The sequence below is a fragment of the Stegostoma tigrinum genome, chromosome 16, assembly GCF_030684315.1.
Source record: "Stegostoma tigrinum isolate sSteTig4 chromosome 16, sSteTig4.hap1, whole genome shotgun sequence".
NCBI lineage: Eukaryota > Metazoa > Chordata > Chondrichthyes > Orectolobiformes > Stegostomatidae > Stegostoma > Stegostoma tigrinum.
The window spans coordinates 19,747,886-19,761,606 of NC_081369.1; the positions used below are offsets into that span (position 1 = coordinate 19,747,886).

Here is a 13,721-nt window from a genome sequence, read left to right on the forward strand (position 1 = left end):
GTGGAGTGACAAAGGAGCAGTGCACTGAAAAATTAACAGCCCTTTGAGTGAAGCAGCATATCCTGATATCTATCCTAAATGACCATTCACTTATCCTGAATCTGTGTTCTTTAAGTGCATAGTATTAAAGAACTTAAACATTACTGAAAGGAGTTAAAACATATAAGCTTGTTGTCTTACACTCATCAGAACTAAACTAAGACACAAGGAACAGACTTGTCAAACAGGGGTGCCATTTTACACAGCAAAAGAAGAGGTAGCTGATTGGTTGGCCATCATAGCCTGGAGATGCAGCGGGAACAGTTAACCATCAATCTTAATTTTCAGAATCTTCCAGTCTGGTTTGATTGGTCAGGGTGTTGCCATTGGAATACAGAAAGTGACTGTCTCCGTGACCCCTTTGTTATATTAAAAACAACATGCAATGTATGTGCAAGTTTCTTTTGTTGACATAAAACTGTGTTCTGTGCTCATATGTAGAATCATAGAGATATCAGCGCAGAAACAGATGCTTTGGCCCAACACCTTCGTGCTGACCAGATATCCTAAATAAATCTAGTCTCTTTGCAAGCATTTGACCCATATCTCTCTCAACCCTTCCTATTCATGTACCTATCCAGATGCTGTTTGAATGTTGTTACTGTAACAGCCCCCACTTCCTCTGGCAGTTCATTCCGTACATGCACCACCTTCTGCCTGAAGAAGTTTCCCCTTTGATCCCTTTGAAATCTTTCCCTCTTACCTTAAACCTATGCCCTCTAGTTTTGGACTTGCCCACCCTGGAGAAAAGACCTTGTGTATTTACCCTATCCGTGCCCCTCACAATTTTATAAACCTCTATAAGGTCACTCCTCAGCCTCTGCTACGCCAGGGAATATAGCCCAGCTGATTTGGCCTCTCCCTACAGCTCAAACCTTCCAATCCTGTAAATCTTCTCTGAACCCTTTCAAGTTTCTCAACACCTTTCCTATGGCAGGGAGAGCAGAATTGATGTAGCTTCTTGCAAGCACAAATGCATCACATTGTGACCGCAACTGATTTTGATTTGATTTCTGGTGTGACGGTTAGTGGAGTCTGTATTAGTTAAATAAGTTATTGCAAATCATGGATTTACACCTAATGGTGGACGCACTTCACTTAGGTTTGCAAACATGGGCTGGTTTAGCACAATCGGCATGCTGACACTGTGAATGGTCAACAGGGCATGTTGCTTTATATGGTCAGCCAGTCATTGGGACATACGATGAACATACCTGGCATCATAGCACACTGAAACTCTTCTAATGAATTTAAATAAATGAATTGTGAAATAAGGCTGCAGTGGTGCTCTGTGTCTCCATTAAATTAGCCTGGGCCTCTGAATGACTTGTTTAGTAACATTTCCAACCTAATTGTTCCCACCCCAGCTTTCAACCGATATTCTGATTATATTAATAAATTGTACTGCTTTTTGATAGAAGTGAACTATCAGTATAATTTGTCTTAAACTTTGTATGAAATAGATCCAAAACATTTCCAAATTTTGAAAACTTAATGGTTTCAAACAATTTTAAGTTGTAGGTGCATGACTGGGCTGTATGACCCAGCAAGTCTGTTGGATCAGTCAAAGAAATCACAGCTAATCTGATAATATTTTGCATTTGTAATTCTCACGATTAAGATTGAATATTGAAGTGGTTTCTGTCTGACTTTTAACTACATCCTATGAATGACAGGTGAATACTTATGTTTCGCAGTACAGGACAACTGAAATATGCTTATTTGTGGAACTTTTTGATAAAGACAATTATTAATAAGTTGGTCAACATGAAAACAGCCATTAAAAACATATTCAATGATAGGTAAACTTGAGCAGCGTGTGTTTCCTACTGAAGTTGTTTTAATTTTACAGTCATTAACATACATAATATGTGCTGCTTATGTAAACACATTTAATCAGTTTTCCTATTTCTCCTGAATAGGGCATACTAGTAGGGAAGTTGAGCAAGCCTGAGGATACGGTGAAAGACCCAGAGAAACCAAAAGCACCTGAAAAAGTCACAATCACAAAGGTGTTTGACTTTGCTGGAGAAAAAATCAAGTAAGTTGTTTTAATTGGTAGTGTTAAGAAGAAATTGCGATGTAACAATAAAGCAGGCATGAGGTTTGAAAGTGACTTGTTCTTGTCCAGATTGCCCTAGTTGCTTTTGTACAGTATAGGACACAGGAATAGAAGTAGGCCATTCAGTCCATCGAGTCCACTCTACCATTCAATGAGATTATGCCAGCATTGATAATCCTCAGGTCTGCATTCCTGCCTTTTCTCCATAGTCTTAAATTCCCTTTCTGATTAAAAAACCCCTGTCTTAGCCATAAATATTCCGAACAACACAGTCTCGACATATCTTTGTGATAAAGAATTCCACAGATTAACTCCTTTGAGAGAGAGAACATTTCTTCTTTGACTTAAATGGCCACCCCATATTCTAAGATTCTGTCCTCTGGTCCTAGACTTTTCCACAAGGGATGCTAGGTCTTCATAACTGCCCTATCGAGCTCCCTCAAATTTTCAGTAAGGTCCCCTTTTCATTCTTCTCAGCCCAGTGAATACAAGCCCAACCTGTTAAATCTCATCTCATAAGAAAATCCCTCCATACCTGAATCAACCTGAATTTGTCTGAATTGTCTCCAATATCTTTTCTTGGATAATGGACCAAAACTGCTCGCCATATTCTAGGTGTGGCCTACTTAGTTCTTCTGTATACTCTTGCCAAGACATTCCTATTTTTATGCTTCATTCCTTTGAAATAAAGACCAGTGTTTTATTTGTCTTCCCTATTACTTGATGAACTTTATGCTAGCCCGTTGTGATTCACACAAGGACTCCCAAATCCCTCTTCTGTGTCTTTCTGCAATCTTTCTCTATTCAAATGCATTCATATTCTCAATTATTCCTGCTAAAGAACTTAATGTCAAATTTTCCCACCTTAAATTACATTTGCCAACTTTTTGCCTGATCATTTAACCTGTGTATATCCCCGTCAACGTTCTTTGTGTCATTTTCACCAACTGCCTTTCCACCGATTTTTGTGCAGCTCATCTGCAGATTTGTAAATAGTATATTCACTTCTCTCATCCAAGTTATTAATGTTGCATCTCCCAACCTCGTCCTTCCAAATGGTGGTGGTCACAAGGACAGCAGATACATGGCAGCATGACCACCTGCAAGTTCCTCTTCAAACCATGCACCACCCTGATTGGACACATATTGCCATTACTTCAGTGGTACTGAGCCGAGATCCTGGAACTCCCTCCCAATGGCATTGTGGGTATACTTGCACCTAATGGATTGCTGTTGCTCAAGAAGGGAGCACACCATTACCTTCTCAATAGCAACTAGGGATGAGCAATAAATGCTGGTCCAGTCAGCGATGTTCACATCCCCAGGAAAGAAATATGTTTGCAGAAGTACTGATCCCCGTGCACTCCACGAGTTACAGGTTGCCATCCTGGAAATGTCACCATTATCTTGACTCTGTTTGCTGTTAGTTATCCAATCCTGTATCCATGCTAATATACTAATCCCAACAGCCGGCACAGGCTCATATCTTATTGAGTATCCTTATGCAGTACCGTGACAAATATCATCTTGGAAATTAAAGTACATTACATCTAGTAATGTAGGGCGAGCACGGTGGCTCAGTAATTAGCACTGCTGCCCCACAGTACCAGGGACCTGGGTTTGATTCCAGCCTTGGGCGACTCACTGTGCGGAGTTTGCACATTCTTCCCGCGTCAGCGTGAGTTTCCTCTGGGTGCTCTGGTTTCCTCCCGCAGCCCAAAGATGTGCAGGCCAGGTGGATTGGTAATGCTAAATTGCCCATAGTGTTCAGGGATGTGTAGATTAGGTGGGTTATGGGGGATGGGTCTGGGTGGGATTCTCTTGAGGTTCATTGTGGACTTGATGGGCCGAAGCACCTGTTTCCACACTGTAGGGATTCTAAGATATTATTTTGCCAGCCTCATTCTCTAAGGAGCCCATATTCACTTTGGCACCTCTTCCTTTTAATACATTTTGAAGAAGCTCTTTACTCTGTTTTGATGTTACTTTCTAGTTTACCTTCATAATTTATTTTTCACATTTATTATGTTTTTTGGTCACCTTTCATTGGCTTTTAATCATTCTGATTTGCCACTAATCTTTGCTTAACCATGGTTTGTTTAACCCCTCCCTGGAATCCTCCTCCTACACTGGAATATGTGGCTATGATATTTTGGATTACTCTCCCTTGTATCTGTAGTTTTAAGAGTTCTTGGATGTCAGTTAGTTGCAGTTCATTAGGGGAACCTAGCAGATAGCCAGCTAATTGCAGAAATCAGAAATGCTAAAGCAATATAATTTTAAACACCCTTAAAGTGGGTCAAATTCTCAATGTAATTTTATAAATCAATACTTTGGCTTTAAAAGACTGTTCTGACATGAATGTGATTCCAAAATAATTTAATACAGGACATTGATATTTGTCAAATGACTGTCTTTGAGGTTTTGAATTTTATTTGCTTGTTTAATGCTGCAAAGGACTTTGAGGGTATTTGATTTGAGCATTTTATTCAAGTCAGCAGTGCCAACTCTAATGAAAACACCACTGACTGCAATGCACACAAAGTACTATTTTTCTAAATTGTAAGACAGTGATAGAATCTATCCAAGTAATTCTGTCCCAAAGAGCTAATAACAAATTCCCTGCTGAGCTGATGGTTTATGGACAAGATTATTGTGGAATACAGAATTTTCTTTTTGTAATAGGCTGTCTGATAACTAACTAACTAACTTGTGAAGTTCATTTGCCTTGTCGTTAAAATAACATAATGATCATACTTGAGTTGTTCTGCAGAATAATAGAGCAGCATACTGCATGGAATTTGTGCAATTACTGTTAAGCAGTTTAGATGCAATTAAGTCAAGAATAGCACCTGAAGACATTACCAAAATTAATCTCTCCTTGCAGTGATTAGATGAATTGTGGATTGTGATTCTGTGATATCAGGAAGATCACCAGTTTGGATGAATGCCTAGAATACTTGGCATACTACAGCTGGTCTCATTGCCTCTAGCCGAGAGAGAAATTTTTTCTAAGCGTGAGTTTGGGGTTCAGCAGAGTGTATAATGGGAAACCAGGAAATGGCAGAGACGAGACAAATCAACATAACACATGGTCTTATTCTTTGACATTTAAGGGCTTTTCTACGTACTTAATAGTTTTATGTATTTGATAGATATCTAAAGATTGGTAGACTGGGGTGTGGTCAGAGCAGGTTGGAGGAGTTATCAGGAATCTTGAAATCTACTTGCTATCTAGAATGCTCCTGGAGTAATTATTTTGTTTCGAGTAAAACACAGTATGATGTGGCTGTGACATAGTCAACCAGATTTTGTGAATGGTGATGTGTCTAGCTATGAACCAGGCATGTCTGAGTTATAGTACCTCCCCCGACCCCCACAACTCCCTGGCATGAGAGGATTAATGTGGGTAGTTATATCAGGAAGAGTCATGAGTCGAAATTGCCCTATTTGTTGACATTGAAGTGAGTGGAGTCCGAATCAATGCAGGTTTAAATTATCTGGCCTGAGCAGTATCATTGGTTCTGAGGAATGAGAAAAGGCAGCTTGCTGAGTTGGTGATGGAATAGAAGGGGCTGAGACTGTTAAAGGAGAAAATTGTAATGCTTGCATTTGTGTGTTTCAGCCAGTACCAGAATAATCATCATGAGTAGCCTCGCTGATGAGAATGAGTGAACATTATGAAGGCATATATGGAATGCGGTAAAAATAGTTGATCTGAAGGGGGCAGCCGTAGTAGAGTCAAGTTAGATCAAAGTAATTCTCTGAGGAGTGCACACAATCGGGTGGTAGCAATAGATCTCAAATGTACTTAGTAAAATATGCCAGGGACAGCACAGAGGGAATGACCAATGCATTATTAAAAAATAAATATTCTGGATATGGCAATGCAAAGTATTATTTAAATAAAGAAGTTACTTTCATTTATATGCTTTTCACACCCCGTAGGACTTCATTGGGTGTCCTTAGAGAGTCTTGTTCTCTCTTCCTTGTAACTTGTCAAAGATCAAATAGCTGATAATCTGTGAGGAAGGTTATAAATTTTAAATTTATTTTTTAAAAAACCTTGTGCCATTTGAACTGACCTAAATTTTTAAAAATTGAGGCTGTTATAGAATATTGAAGCATAAATTATGATTTACTACCACAAGAGGGTAGCAGCTGTCCAGTTTTATAGATTGTGTCTCAGCAGAACTGATCAAATTTCCTTTCTGACACTATTATTCCCTAATAATTTGCATGGCTAGTCACATGGCACCGCATCAATATTTTGAAAAGCATTTTTAAAAATTGTGTTGGATTCTGAATAAAATTGCAAGGTATCTTGTAATTTCTACTGGTTGTGTTTGACTTGTCCATATGTTTATGTGATATATGTACACCCTACCAGCCCAAGAGCATCGCACATACCCAACCGGTTATGAATTCAGTTTTAAAATATATAAGTTGTTTCTTTATACCACAAAACTGGAATATGATGGAAAAGAAAGATGTTGCAGAAGCTTGTTGACTTTCACTTATTAAGACAAAAGACAATGCAAGAATGCCTAATTTTAAACAATGGGAACACTTCATACTACAAGAGGAAAAAGGTGCTGTTTAGATGGCAAGTCGACGGTAACAGAGGTGTTGTCATGCAGAAAGCATTGGGGACCAAGATGCTTCCAAAACTTCTGAGTAATTTGAAAGAAATGCATTTTGAAGGAATGAACTGTAATGACCTACTATGCATATTTGTGATCTTTGAATCCATAACCTTGTTAGGGCACTTTAATACACCCAACCCATGTTCCTGTTCACTTTTGAGCTGAAACAACCTAAGCACTTCCTTCCTTAGATGTGCTATTTGAGAAATCTGCTAATATGAAAATTCTCACTATTGTCTACTGCAAACTTGCTTGTATAGATATTTGGATTTATATAGCCCCCACAAGCTACAAGTTCTCCTTGTCAACAATCCTGAAAATAAAGGCTTAGTCATTTGCAGACTTTAGTGAGCTTGAAGTTGAAATAAAGCACATCTTGGCGATCTTGCAGAACAGTAGCTATCGTAACCAGATAATCATTTCCTGTGTCACATGCAAACTCACAAACGGACCCTCAGACCTGAAAAATTCCTAACTTACCTCAAATTATCATAGAAAGACAAAGAATCTTACAATATTGTAGCATTAGGTAAGCTGTTTCTCATTTCTTTCATGTATTGGCTATACAAGTGGCAGTTGCCATCAACAGGGTGCTGCCATCAGTCCAAAAAGACGTACTGCTTACTAACCGTTTATGAAATGTTGTGTTTGAATTTAAGTACTATTGTGGCACCAGTAGCTTGACTCTAAAGGTAAAGTTGCCACAGTCCTACCACTAATAGGGCAGGTCTGTCATTAGACAGTGGTGACTGGTATTGGTTTAACCTTAGGATCACCATGCCTCAGGCGAACAGAGAGGTTGAGAAGGAGAGTACCTTGTAGTAACCTCAGCTGATGTGGGAATTGAATCTGTGCTGTTGGCATCACTCTGCATTGCCCATATTCAACCAGCTTGCATTTGCAAAACCCAAAACAAACACCGACTGTTAGATGTGATCCTGCGATTGAACAGAACTTACTGAACAATCTTGAGTATTTTCAAACCCACACTAACATCCAGTCATACAACCATCAAGTCATGGAGTTATACAGTATGGAAATAGACCCTTCAGTCCAACTCATTCGTGTCGACCAGATATCCTAAACTGACCTAATCCCATTTGCCAGCATTTGGCCCATATCCCTCCAAACCCCTCCTGTTCATAAACATTTTAAATGATACTTTTTTAAATATTGTAATTGTACCCCCCTCTACCACTTCCTCTGGCAGCATCTTCCATACACGCACCACGCTCTGCCTGAAAAGTTGCCCCTCAGGTTCTTTTTAAATCTTTCTCCTCTCTCCTGAAACTTACAGCCCCCAGTTTTGGACTTCACTACTTTGCAAAAAAGACCTTAGCTCTTCACCCTACCCATGCCCCTTATGATTTTATAGACCTCTACAAGGTCACCCCTCAGCCACCGACACTTCAGAGAAAATAGTCCCAGCCTACTCAGCCTCTCCGTATTGACTCAAACCCTCCAACCCTGCCATCCTTAGAAATCTTTTCTGAACCCTCTCAAGTTTAACAACATCCTTCCTATAGCAGTGAGGCCAGAATTAAATGCAGTGTTCTTAAAAATGGCCTTACCAATGTCCTGATCGGCCACAACTTGACATCCCAACCCCTAAAGGCAAGCATGCTAAATGTCACCTTCACCACCCTGTCTATTGCGACTCCACTTTCAAGCAAGTCCGCAACTGCACCCTTTGATCTCTGTTCAGCACTCCCCAGGACCCAACCATTAACTGTACACGTCCTTGCCTTGTTTGCCCGACCAAAATGCAACTCCTTACATTGCTCTAAATTAAACTCTTCCATGCATTGGCCCATCTGATCAAGATCCCTTTGTACTCTGAGATAACCTTCTTTACCATCCACTACACCACCAATTTTGGTATCAGCTACGAACTTACTAACCATACCTCCGATATTCACATCCAGATCATGATGTATAAGTGACGAAAAGCAGGGGAGCCAGCATCAATCCCTACGGCTCACCAGTGGCCGCAAGCCTCCAGTCCAAAAAACAACTCTCTACCACCACCCTCTGTCTCCTATCTTCAAGCCTATTTTGTATCCAATTGGCTAGCTTCCCCTGGATTCCATTTGATCTAACCTCACTAACCAATCCACTATGCGGAACCTGGTTGATTGCCTTGCTGAATTCTATATGGACTGCTTTTACCACTCTGCCGTCATCAGTCTTCTTTGTACTCTCTTCAGAAAACTTATTCAGGTTAGTGAGACACGATTTCCTGTGCACAGTCATGTTGACTATTGTTAATCGGTCCTTGCCTTTGCAAATGCATGTAAATCCTGTCCCTCAGAATTTCCTCCAATAACTTACCCACTACTGAGTCAGTCTCACCAGTCTATAGGTCCTTGGCTTTTCCTCATCACCTTTCTTAAATGACAGCACTACGATAACCACCCTCCAGTCTTCCGGCACATCACCTGTGGCTGTCGATGATGCGCATATCTTAACAAGGGGCCCAGTAATCTCTTTCCTGGCTTTCCACATAGTTCTGAAATACATTTGATCAAGTCCTGGGGATTTATCTACCTTTATGGTTTTTAAGACCTCCAGCATCTCTCCCTCTGTATTATGGATACTTTTCAAAACATTACTATTTATTTCACCAAGTTTCCTAACTTCCATGTCTTTCTCCACAGTAAATGCTGATGTAAAATATTTGTTTAGTCTCTCACTCATCTCCTCCGGTTCCAACATAGCCTCGTTGATCTTTAAGGGACCCTATTATCTCCCTATTTATTCTTTTGCCCTTAATGTATTTGTACAATCTCTTTGCATTCTTTTTAACCCTATTTGCCAAAGCTATCACATGTTCTGTTTTTGCCCTCCTGATTTCCCTCTTGGCTATATTCCTGCTGTTATAATCCTCTCGGAATTCGCTCAATCCCAGCAGGCTATACCTGACCTATGCTGCCTTCTCGTTCTTGACCAGCACCTCAATCATTCTCATCATCCAGCATTCCCTACACCTACCAGCCTTGCTCTCCACACTTACAGGAACATACTGTCTGAGTTGGCAATAATCTGTCACCTTCATAGGATGGCTCATTTGCACTTGCCAGATGCAATATATGTTCATATCCAGGGTCCTGTTCTATGCAAACAAAAAGGATTTGTGCAAGACTTCAGAGAGGGTATTAAACAAAATGCGAGTATGGAGGGCTTGGACTGTCTGGGAGAGGGGGAAGCATTAGCTAACAAAGCAAAAGACTATGGCAACATTGGAGGGCGGCTATTTGGGTAACGATACTTAAAGGTACAGGATGCACAAATATTGAAAAAAAGCAGGTAATTTAATATGATAACAGCCCATGGTGAGGTAGTATATTAGCCTTGTTAGAGGATCAGCTAATTCATAGTATACAGAGAGTCGGAATAACGGGTGGCATTTTCAGGATGGCACATTTAACAAGTGGAGTGCCACAGGCATCAGTGCTGGACTGTAATCATTTCCAAATATATTCGTAATCATGGAGAGGGAAGTGAATGTATTGCCAAATTTGTAGATGACACAAAGTTAGGCAGGAACGCAAGCAGTTGAGACGTCATGTTGAGGTTGTATGGGATGTTGATGAAGCCTCTGCTGGAGTACGGTGTGCAGTTCTGATCACCCTGCTATAGGGAGGATATTATTAAATTGGAGGGGGTTCAGAAAACACTTAACAGGATCTTGTTGGGAATGGAAGGTTTGAGTTCTAAAAATAGGCTGGACCTTTTTTCACTGGAGCATGAGGGGTTGAAGGGTGACTTTTATAAAATCATGAGAGGCATCGACAAGGTGAATAGTCAGAGTCTTTTCCTTAGGATGGGGGAATTCAAAAGTTGGGGTATATTTTAGGGTGAAAGGGGAAAGTTTTATAAAAGGACATGAGAGCCAACTTTTTTTTATACAGTCTAGTTTGTGTGTGGAATGAACTGCCAGAGGAAGTGGTGGCTGCAGGTACAATTAGAAAGTTTAAAAGATGTTTAGTAAGTAGACCATAAGGCATAGGAGTGGAAATTAGATCACTCAGCCCATCAAGTCTGCTGTGCCACTCAATCTTGGCTGAGAAGTTTCTCAAGCCCAATCTCCTGCTTTCTCCCCATAACTCTTGATAGTCAGGAACCTATCCATATCTGTCTTAAACATTGAATGACCTGGCTTCCACAGCCTTCTGTGGCAATGAATTCCATAAAGTTACCACTCTCTGGCTGAAGAAGTTTCTCCTTATCTCTGTTTTAAAGTGCCTTCCCTTTATTCTCAGTCTTTGCCCTCAATCCCGGTCTCTCCTACCGATGGAAATATCTTCCCAATGTCCACTCTGTCCAGGAGTAAACTTGCTCCAGGGCCAGTACACCCTTCTTGAGGTAGGAGGCCCAAAATTGCTCTCAGCAGTCTAAATGTGATCAGACCAGAGCTTTCCAAAGCCTCAGAAGCACATCCCTGCTTTTATATTCTAGCCCTTTTGAAATAAATGCCAACATTGTATTTGCCCTTCTAACTACTTACTCAGCCTGCAAGTTTACCTGAGGAGAATCCTGGACTAGAACTCCCAAGTCCCTTTGCACTCTGCACCCTGATTTCTAGATTTTAATCCCCATTTAGAAAACAGTCCATGCCTCCTCTTCCTACCAAAGTGCATGACCTCTCACTTTCCCACATTGTATTCCATCCAGCATTTCTTTGCCCGCTCTCTTATCCTCTGTAAATCCTTCTACAGTCTCTCTGCTTCCTCAATACTACCTGTCCCTCTACCAATCTTTCTATCATCTGGAAGCTTAGCCAGAATCCCCTGAGTTCCATTACCAATTTTCTAGTCGTCTGGGACTCTCCCCGATGCCACTGATTCTTAAAGATCACCACTGATGTCTCCATTATCTCTTCAGCCAACTTGTTCAGAACTCTACGGTGTAGTCCATCTCGTCCAAATGATTTATCCATCTTCAGAGCTTTGAGTTTTTCGAGAACCTTCTCTGGGAAATGGCCACTAAGCTTATCTCTGCTCCTCTGACACTTTTGAATGTTGGGATGTTAGTTGTGTCTTCCATGTGAAGACTGACCCAAAGTACTTATTTAGTTCCTCAGCCATTTCTTCGTTCCTCATTACTGCTACTCCATTGTCATTTTCCAACACTCCGACATTCACTGTTGACTGTCTTTTGCCCTTTCTAAATCTAAAGAAATTCTTGCAATCTTCTCTTATATTACTGGTTAGCTTACCCTCATATTTAGTCTTCTCCCTCCTTTTGTTTTCATCGTCGTCTGGTCTTTGTAGGCTTCCCAATCCTTTGGCATCCCAGTACCCTTCAACACATTATATGCTTTCTCTTTTGCTTTTATGCTTTTGCTTCACTTGTCAGCCATGGTTGCCATGTACTCGTTTTTAGTATGCCTCTTTTTCCTGGGGATGATTTTTTGCTGTGTCTCCCGAATTACTCCCAGAAACTCCTGCTGTTGCTGTTCCACTGTTTTTCCTGCTAGGCTTCTCCCCTGGTCAATTCTGGTCAGCACCTTTCTCATGCATCTATAGTTGCTTTATTCAACTGTAAAACTGTTAGATCTGACTTCATTTTCTCTTGCTCAGATTACAGAGTAAATTCTATCATCTCATGGTCACTGCCTCCTAAAGGTTCCATCACCCTAAGCTCCCTTATCAAGTCTGCCTCATTGAACATCACTAAATCTAGAATTGCCTGTTCCCTAGTGGAGTCCATCACTAGTTGCTTCAAAAAGCCATCTTGCATACATTCCACAAATTCCTTTTCTTTGGATCCACTACCAACCAGATTTTCCCAGTCCACCTGTGTACTGAAATCCGCTATGATCACTGTAATCTTGCCTTTCTTACATGCCTTCTTTATCTGTTGGCGTATCTTGTGCCCCAAATCCTGACTACTGTTCAGAGGCCTGTACATATCTCCTATTATGGTTTTTTTTCACCTTTGCGGTTTCTCACCCACACCGATTCAGTATCATCTTACCCTACTTTGTTTCTTGCTATTGATTTAATTTAGCTCCTTACTGATAAGGCAGCACCATCTCCTCTGCCCAAGCACATGTGTCGGAAAGGTTTAAAGTGATATGGGCCAACATAGGCAAGTAGGATGAGTTTAGTTTGGGAGTATGGTCAGTGCAGACTAATTGGACTGAAGGCTCTGTTCCATGTTCTATGGTGAGGGTTATAAGGCATGTTAAGTGTTGGTGGGGTGGGTGGGGGAAGTTGGCACATAGAATATATGTGATATATTCTGAAGCAAGTTATTTACCTGATATGATATTTTCTCACAAATGAGGTGTTTTTTTTTGGTTCAAGCAGCCTTGTCTACAAATGTCATGAAGAAAATAATTAATAGAATCCTGCAGCAATGACTTGTGCATCACACAGAATGGGGTATGGTGTCATTTGAAGGATTCCAGTGATTTTTGACGGTTTAACACATACGGCACTAGTATAGTTTTCATTTCTGTGAGCAGTGCATGAACCTGTTCAACTTCTGTTTAACCTGACTGGTTTTGTACTGCTACAGCAGATCTGAGTCTGTCAAGTTTGCCGGTATTGTACTGCGTGCTGCCTGAAAACCCAAGTCCTAAACCATCTGTTCCGGTTGGAGTTGGTTATCTAGTCAACTAAAGTTGTTTTTTTAGTGACTGACAGTTAAATTACTTTTTTTAAAGTTTTGTTTTTATTACTTTTTCTGTCAATTTTGCTGGCTAATTTATGCATTTGCTTTTAAAAGCCCATGGATGTCAGTCCCTGGAACATGAGAATTTATTGTGACTGCAAATTTAAGAGCATGAATGTTTCATCTGGTAGGATAAAACCACTGCAACTGCCCAGTTGGATCGTCATATTTGTTTCTGGTCTTAAACGTTCCTAAATTCTGAAAAAAAAACAAATAACAATATCTAGAGTGTATCATTCCTCTTCAGGGGACTTGTTGACGTGCCTCATCAATTAATTGTCCAAATAAAATGC

General features: G+C 40.5%; 1 protein-coding gene across 3 annotated transcripts in view; it reads left to right on the plus strand.

Annotated features, from left to right (window-relative positions):
* Window positions 1-13,721, plus strand: part of cfdp1 (craniofacial development protein 1) — a 173,825-nt gene that overhangs the window by 8,281 nt on the left and 151,823 nt on the right. For all 3 annotated transcript variants that reach the window (XM_048547058.2, XM_048547057.2, XM_048547059.2), the window contains exon 4: window positions 1,962-2,080. In XM_048547058.2, coding sequence (XP_048403015.1) covers window positions 1,962-2,080 — 119 coding nt within the window. The remainder of the gene's footprint in view (window positions 1-1,961; window positions 2,081-13,721) is intronic.